We start from the raw sequence: 8,784 nt of genomic DNA, 5'->3' as shown, positions 1-8,784 counted from the left end.
TATGGCAATGACTGCCTAACCTGCACCCCACTGGTGACTATGATTGGCTCAGGATCAATGTGATAATCTTTTATTTAGCTATCAGTTTCTTAAGGGGTAGCACCTTCAACAGTGAAGGCCTGGCACATGACAGATTCAATAAATGATCAATGAAGGAAATGAAGGAAAAATAAAGGTATATTTCCCACACATTCAATGTTAAATTTATTGAAGTACCTTTACATCTTGGGCAATGCTCTTCCTCTCTAGAAGAATTTCAGTGAGGGATCGATGTGCTAGCAGACGCTTCATGGTGGTTTGCACGAGGAACTGAATAGTTTTGGACACATGAGCAAGACTGCTTAGGAGTAGAGAGGCATTTTCTATTCGGTAGTAGCAGATGGCATCGATCTCCATTATAAACATGTCTTTGGTCACCACCTACGCAGAAAAGAGAGTGTGGCTGTCAGGCCTCATTCTTGGACTCCTTTCCTGTTCGAGATTAAAGGAATGGGAACTAGATGTGTTCAAGGGGAGTTTTCTCAAAGGGCGATTTTAGCAAGAAAAAAACTAAAGAGTAGTTGGCCTACCCATTATTCAAAATAGACGTGTTTCTGAAGATTAAGGAGTTTTTATTAACTACACCAAAGCATTCACAATGTAAGGGAGTCCTGTTGTAAATATTTTTGTAAAAAAAAATCAGGAAGAATTTTCTGACATGAAGAAAACAGTTGTTTATCAGGTCTTTTTAACTGATGCCCCCAAAAATGTGCTCAAGAGAAGCAGGGTCTGGGAAGCAAGCACGTGCATGCTCTGCGTGCTGGGTGTACACTAGAGGGCAGGCTGGTAATGCACGCCCAGTGTCCTCACAGACGCATGTGCTCAGCATGTCCATGTTCAGACACTTCACAAGGACATACAAGAATTTAGCTGCAGGGATGTTATTCACAGTATTGCTTACTGTAATAAGAAATTGGAAACAACCTAATATCAACAATAGGGAATTATAAATTGTGGTACATATGTCCATACACTAGAATGCTTTGTGTCCATGTAAAATAAAAGGGTAGAAACATAGCTAATATATGAAAAGATGATCACAAAAATTTGGGGTAAAAAAAAAGTCATACTAGGCCAGCTGGTGTGGCTCAGTGGTTGAGTGTCAACCCAGGAACCAAGAGGTAACGATTCGGAAAAAAAAAAAAAAAAGGTAAGGATTCAATTCTGGTTAAGGTGCATGCCCGGGTTGTGGACTCGATCCCCAGTAGGGAGAGTGCAGGAGGCAGTTGATTGATGTTAATGTTTTTCTGTCATTGATGTTTCTCTCCCTTCCTCTCTCTCTAAAATCAATTAAAATATATTAAAAATAAAATAAGTCATGCTACTATGGAATGTATGGTTTGATATATATTCCTGTCTGTAAATATAACCACACACAGACATAAGCCTGAAAGGATACACTCCAAAATATCTACATCTGTCTATAGGTAGTAGGATTAGGGGTAAATTTTATTTATTTCTTTTTTACATTTTATTATCTGAAGTAAGCCTTTAAATATATATAATTTCTGTTTTTATTTAACAAAAGAAAGCATAGGAAAGATCTTTAAACTGAAAGTGGGGGACAGTTAGGAAAGTCTTATAAATCTAAATTACCAATAGAAAAATCTAGGTGTTATCTCTACTTTTTAAATTTATTTGTGGTAAAATACACATAACATCAAATTTACCATCTTAACCAGTTTTAAGTGTACAGTTCAGTAATGTTAATTGCATTCATATTGTTGTACAACCAATCTCCAGAACTCTTCATCTTGTAAAACTGAAACCCAGTAAACAAGAACTTTCCATTTCTCTCCCCAACCCCTGAAACCCCCACTCTACTTTCTGTCTCTATGAGTTTAACTACTCTAGGTACCTAGTATAAGTGGAATTATACAGTATTGTCTTTTCATGACTGGTTTATTTCACTTAGCTTAATGTTCTCCAGGTTCATGCATGATGTAGTAAGTGTCTGAATTTCCTTACTTTTCAAGGTTGAATAATTTTCCATGATAGATATATACCACATTTTGTTTATTCAGCCACTGATGGACACTTGGGTTTCTTTCACCTCTTGGCCATTGTAACTAATATTGCTATGAACATAGGTATATAAATACCTCTTCAAATTTTTGCTTTCAGTTCCTTGGGGTATATACCCAGAAGTGGAATTACTGGACCTAATGGTAATTCTGTTTTAAAATTTTTGAGGAATTGCCGTACTGTTTTCCACAGCAGCGATACCATTTCACACACACACTAATAGTACACAAGGGTTGCAATGCCTACACTTGTTATTTCCTGGCTTTTTTTCCCCTTCTCTTTGGTGGCCATCCTAATATATGTGAGGTGGTATCTCATTGTGGTTTTGATTTGCATTTTTCTAATGATTAGTGATTTTGAACATTTGTTCATGTATTTGTTGACAATTTGTATATTTTCTTTTGAAACATGCTATTCAAGTCTGTATTAGCCAGGTCTCTCCAGAGAAATGGAGTGTGTGTGTGTGTGTGTGTGTGTGTGTGTGTGTCTAGAAAAAGAGAGAAAGAGATTTTTAAGGAATTGGCTTACACAATTGTAGAGGCTGAGAAAAAGTCATGCTAACCCAGCTGGTGTGTCCAAAATCTTCAGGAGAGGTCAACAGGAGACTCAAGGAAAAGTTGATGTTGCCGCTCCAGCCTGGGAGTAGCCTGTTGGCAGAATTCTCTCCTCCTCCAGCGGAGGCCAGTCTTTCTCTTGAAGCCTCCAACTGATTGGTGAGGCCCAGCCACATTATAGAATGTAATCAGCCTTACTCAAAGTCTACTGATTTAATATTAATCTTACCTAAAAGTACTTTCACAGCAACATCCAGATGTTCCTGACCATAACTTAGTCAAGTTGATACATAAAAACTATGACAAATCCTTTTTGTTTGTTTGCTTGCTTTCTTGTTGAGTTGTAAGATGTCTTTATATATCTTAGATCTTAACCCTTTATCAGACATGTTATTTTCTTCCATCCCAAAGAGTGCCTGTTCATTCTGTTGATTGTGTCCTTTGATGTACAGGAGTTTTTTCATTTTGAGGTAGTCCATATCTCTAGTTCCCTTTTCTACTTTTGATCTTAAGTAGTCATTTTGCCCTAGATCAGCTTTGTAAAATGTAGAGAAAGCAACATCCATCATTTGGCTTACCTCATGAAAGGGTATCTCCAAGGTTTGGAGACGAAGGTCAACCTTGTGGTAGGTGTCCAGGCAGGGCAAAAAGAAGAAAAGACCTAGGAGACGGGGAGGAGAAAGTTACAGGTGAATGGCTAGCATGGGGACTGTTTGGGGTTCACTTTTGGGGGGTCAGGCTGCACATTTCATTGCTTTTTTTATCCTGCAACTACACACAGGCCATTGGGTGGCCCCACCACTATCCCTGAAGTGTCTGTTGTTGCTAAGGCTACTGTATAATTTGTTGTTCAATCTGGGACACTTTTGAGAGTGAAAAGAGAGCACTGTTACAACCTACTCCAGGACAGCAGGCATAAACAGAGATTATCTTTGGCAAAATAGGCTGTATGATCACCTTGGTCTGTTGATTATGAATCTTCAAACTCTGATTTATGTCTTGTAGTCTGGTCTCTATTCTCTACCTTCTTCTGTAGAGCTGGCTTGGAATTTGGACCCTTTCCAATATATGCACCATGGGACTTTGCTCCTTTTCATGCCTTCCTGGCTCGCTTGGCTATCCAAATCCCAACTGCTAGACCTTTCAGACTAACCATGCTTCTACCAGTACCCATTATCAGCTTGGACTTCTGTACATCAGCTCCACTAGATTTTAAGGTCCTTGAATTCAAAACCATGTCTCATTCATGTTTATATCTCTGGTAGTTATACAGAATCTGAAATATAAGAAGTGCTCAATCTGTTTTTCTTCAGTTCCACCAACTAAAGACCAATTAGTCACCTGGACACTGAACTTTGCCTGTTTCCCAGAGTTTGGTCTGACCCTCTCGACTTTGAATTAGCTTAGCTTTGCTCTGAGAATTCACAGAACTCTGACCATACACACATTCTACTAAACCTGGTGCCTGGACATGGGTTCTAAGCCTACCTGTTACTCTGGCCAGCCTGGCCCTGGCATTTAGTTCTCTGCCCCCATCTTCTCTCTTGGTTATTGTGACCTGGTAGTAATGCTCTCTTCAGGATTTCTTTCTGTTTTTTAAATATATTTTATTGATTTTTCACAGAGAGGAAGGGAGAGAGACAGAGAGTCAGAAACATTGATGAGAGAGAAACATCGATTAGCCGCCTCCTGCACATCCCCCACTGGGGATGTGCCCGCAACCCAGGTACATGCCCCGGACCAGAATCGAACCTAGGACCTTTCAGTCCGCAGGCCGACGCTCTATCCACTGAGCCAAACCGGTTTCGGCCAGGATTTCTTAATAAACCTTGTTACAAGTACCAGATTGGAAAATGGAGATATCATGAATCAAGTTATTTCATGTAACCTAAGGTTGATATTACAAATATGCATGGATTGAAGAAACTGGCAAGTCTACAGGTGGTTAAAAAACTGTTCCTTACCAGGGCCTTTGGCTCTCCCAGGAAGCAGATGTCCCAGTCGGAATATAATTACTCTCTCATATTCTTGTACAACCTAAAAGCAAATTTAATACTTTTGAATCACGCCAAGAAAGAAAAAGAGAGTCTTCAAAGGCCTTCACATGAGAGTAATGCTAAGTATCAGGAATCTTTGGTTTTGAGAACCAAGAAAAAACTAGATATGTAGGTTTCCAAAATCTACATTTAGTAAGTGTAGAATTTCAGAAACCAATAAAAAAAACCTATATTGGCCATGTTCATTTTTGAGCCTGTGAACAGAATTTTTATTAAAGAGCCATGATTATCTAAAAATAATAATAATAATGCTTCCACTAATGTTTGATAGTCCCTAACTCAAAGAAACCAGAGCATGTTTTCCACAGCATGTTCAATCTTGTATTTTTCTGTGACTTCTGTATGATTAGCTTTTATATGTCTCAATTAACAGAAAGAGGGAGTATATTTTAATACCAGTTCTTATATTTTGTTTCAAACTGTGAGAAGTATTGCAAAATAATACATGAATCTTCTACCTTAGGACACTGGAAATAGAAGAGCAAACTAAACCTAAAGCAAGAAGAAAGAAGTTAATGAAGATTAGAGTGGAAATAAATGCAATAGAGAAGAGAAAACCAATAGAGAAAATCAGCAGAACCAAAAGTTGGTTCTTTGAAAACATCAACAAAATTGACCAATATTTATCTAGACTGACCAATAAAAAAGAAGACTCAAATTGCTAAAACCAGGAATTAAAGAGGAATGATACAGGGACATCACTACTGTCCTTAAAGAAATAAAAAATATAAGAAAAAATACTATGAATTATACACCAACAAATTAGATAACTTAGATGAAATGGACAAAATCCTACAGATACACAAACTACCAAAACTGACTTAAGAAGAAAAACAAAAACTGAAAAGAACTAGAAGAGATTTAAATTAGTAGTTTAAAAATTTCACACTAAGAAAAATCCATGATTAGATGGCTTCACTAGGGAATTCTGCCAAGCGTTTAAAGAAAAAGTAATGCCAGTGAGTCACAAATTCTCCATCCTGGCCACTAATTTGTTCCCAAGTATAACTGGCAGACGTGCAGGCACCCTCCCACGTCACTCAGACCTTACTGGGCATGTATCTAAACTGCCTTTGTCTAGTCCCATCCCCCATCAATCAGTGGGGAAGAGACTTGGAGAATGTTAAAGGCAGCTTTCTGGCAAAGCTGTATAAATGGCATGCCTATTATATGTAGTCTGTCTAGTCTTCCCTTTTTTCCTTTCCTATTAAATAATAGCCAGGTTATTACAATGGCATCATTTGTGTTACAGAGGGCAGATGACCTAGGTGTAGCCCCTGTGTTGAAGGGGCTCTCCATCTAATCAGAGAGATGGGGTGTCAACAAATACTATACATGTGGTAAGTGCTAGAGTGGGTGTCGAAGCAGAGTGACACCAGAGCACGAGGAAGGGAATGACAGTCTGGGGAAGTCAAGGAAGTCTTCACAGTTACATGTGAGCAACATCTTAAAGGAGTAGGTGCTCTTCCAGGAGGTGAGTGGGGAGGGCATTCCATGCGGAGCAGACAGCCCTTATTGAAACACAGAAGTAAAAGTGGGCATGATGTGGTTAGTAAGAGGCTCCAGGAAATGAAAGGATCTCACCTTTATGCAGAACCAGACAGAAAAAGGGAAGGTCACGATGATGATGAGCAGGGATGTGAGGACAAGAAGCCACTCACAGGCCCCTAACCCAGAAGACTTGGTACCTTAAAGAAGAAGAAGAAGGAGTATATTAAAACTTCACCGTCTTCACTGACTAGCATGTGTTGTCCAGACCTTGGTATTAGGGTCAGAACAGTTTGTAGACTTCCGTGGGAATATTAGAATAAGCTGGTATCAGCGAAGTCAGTTCACAGGGCGAGGCTACTGTCTGTGTGAAGGGCCATGTGGGCCTATGGAAGGTGGAGCAGGCCCCTGAAAAGGCAGAATTGTGTTTCCCCAACATTTGACCAGGCAATGTTTTCTCCAAGGAAATTATGTTCTATGGAGTTCATTTCTCATGTAATCTGCTTTGGAAAATGCTGCTCCATTAACATCATGCTAGCCTTTTTTTTTCTTATTCTTCCTTAAGAGCAATAACAGTGTTATTGCCGCGTTTAATTAGTAAATAAAAATATTTCACTTACAGTGGTAACCATGCCAAGTAAAAACAAATAAATGCACATACAGACAAATTACATTTTATAAGTAAAGGCCTCAAAATTCCTTCACACAGTAATTAAGGATATGAACAGGAAACTAATACTAGTATCTATACCCAAAACCTAACTTACAGATTTGCTCACAAAATATTCTCTTGGAATCATTTCCTTGAATATCCGATTTGTTTGATTTAAGTGACTAGTGAACCATTAAAATGTTAAAGTAGGAAGAGCCTTTAGATAAGACATAGCCCGAGAATCCCCAGCATTTTAGTAAAGAGATGCGCCTTTTTGTTTCTCCTAAATCTTAAGTAGCCTGGAAGGGGGAGTGTGGGCTAAGTGAGGCAGAGGAGTGGATGTTGCTGCCTCTTGCTCCCCTTCCTCCTGGGAGCCACTGAAACCTCCCCGACAAGGGCTCAGCAAGGCCGCCTCATCCTCAATGAGACTTCTCATCCATTGCGTAGGGCCCCAGGCTCTAGTCCAGCCGTGAGCAAACTACGGCCCGCGGGCCGGATCCGGCCCATTTGAAATGAATAAAACTAAAAAAAAAAAAAAGACCGTACCCTTTTATGTAATGATGTTTACTTTGAATTTATATTAGTTCACACAAACATTCCATCCATGCTTTTGTTCCGGCCCTCCCGTCCAGTTTAAGAACCCATTGTGGCCCTCGAGTCAAAAAGTTTGCCCACCCCTGCTCTAGTCACTTGAATGAAATCCACACAGATGAAACTACTTGCCCAAGGCCACAGCTGGTCGGTGGCAATGCTGGGACCATGACCAGAGAAATCAGGGGCAGCGTGGGCAAGGAGGAGCTTTTCCATCAGACTGTCGTACTCTAGAGTTCAGGCATCTCCACTTCCCAGCTGCAGGTCTTGGGCAAGTTACCAAGTCCTCAGCATTTTCCCTCATCTGTGAGATGGGAATGACACTACTCAGTAAAACACGGAGGCTTCCTTCCTTGGCTCCCTCTATGTGGTAGCCTGAAGCACATACAAGACCTCTACTCTCAGCAATACTTTAGCAGTGAACTCAACAACTATTTAAGGACTGGACGTTTCTGGCTGACGAAAGGGCATCAAGTGGGCAAAGCAGCATTAACATGGTCCTGGCTGCACGAATCTTGCTCAAATCATAGCTTTCAAGGCTCCAGCATGTACTGCATTGCTGGTAACTAGGAAATGTTACCATTTCCTAGCCAGCAGAAAACAATATAATGCAACTATTCCTTATTTAATTTCCTTTAAGCTTTATCTACCCTTAAAGTGGAATAGTTTTCATTATTTAAAAAAAATAAAGATTGGAAGCAGATACATTTGTTCCTAAGGGTTGCTTCACCTCGCAGAAGCCAGACAACTTTCCCTGTGATTCCCTCCTTCGGTCTGACTTTGCTCTCTTGCAGCTTGCAGGGATCCTGTTTTAACGGAATGTGTTCCTTGATCCAGGCTTTGTGCACGGTGCCTCATCTCTTTTCACCCCCACAGCTACCCTCTGAGCCAGGTCCTGCCACCATCCCGGGTGCCTATGAATGAGCACATGGGTAGCCAGCGGCTGAGCGGTCTGGCTCTTCTCTACATGGCTCTGCTCCCTCTACTTTTAGAAAAGTGATCATCCCAAAGAGACTTCAGCATGCGTTTCCGTGGGATTGAAGGGCGGGAGTGAGGATGGAAAAATAAGTTGCATAGTTGCCCGGAGCCACCAGGTCATGCACGTCTTCACTTAGATGAGGTGCCCGTATACTCCTCCGTGGCCATACACCCAGCGGCAGGGTTTCTTTGCCGTGTGCCTTGGTCCCTAACCCAGACCACACTTGCTCCGACCTCCCCATTCTGGAGATCCAGGGCATGTAGTTGATGTTACTTGTGTTTCTTCGGATGCATGTGGCAGCTGCCCTTTGTGGGGGGTGTCTACCAGGCCCTGGCCTCGGTGGCTCCGGGCATGGAGGCGCATTCCACTGTATCTGACATCCCCCGGCTGCCACTTGGA

The 8,784-nt window shown here is 40.9% G+C and overlaps 1 protein-coding gene across 1 annotated transcript in view; it reads right to left on the bottom strand.

Moving 5' to 3' along the window:
- Positions 1–8,784, bottom strand: part of NPHS2 (nephrosis 2, idiopathic, steroid-resistant (podocin)) — a 14,910-nt gene that overhangs the window by 5,800 nt on the left and 326 nt on the right. Inside the window, exons 2-5 of the mRNA XM_006754531.2 lie at positions 6,260–6,363; positions 4,583–4,655; positions 3,197–3,279; positions 217–420 (exon numbers count right to left, since the gene is read on the bottom strand). Coding sequence (XP_006754594.1) covers positions 217–420; positions 3,197–3,279; positions 4,583–4,655; positions 6,260–6,363 — 464 coding nt within the window. The remainder of the gene's footprint in view (positions 1–216; positions 421–3,196; positions 3,280–4,582; positions 4,656–6,259; positions 6,364–8,784) is intronic.

Source organism: Myotis davidii, unplaced genomic scaffold (assembly GCF_000327345.1).
Source record: "Myotis davidii unplaced genomic scaffold, ASM32734v1 scaffold591, whole genome shotgun sequence".
In the NCBI taxonomy this organism is placed as follows: Eukaryota; Metazoa; Chordata; class Mammalia; order Chiroptera; family Vespertilionidae; genus Myotis; species Myotis davidii.
The sequence above is the reverse complement of the archived record's forward strand: the minus strand, read 5'-3'. Positions and strand labels throughout refer to the sequence as shown.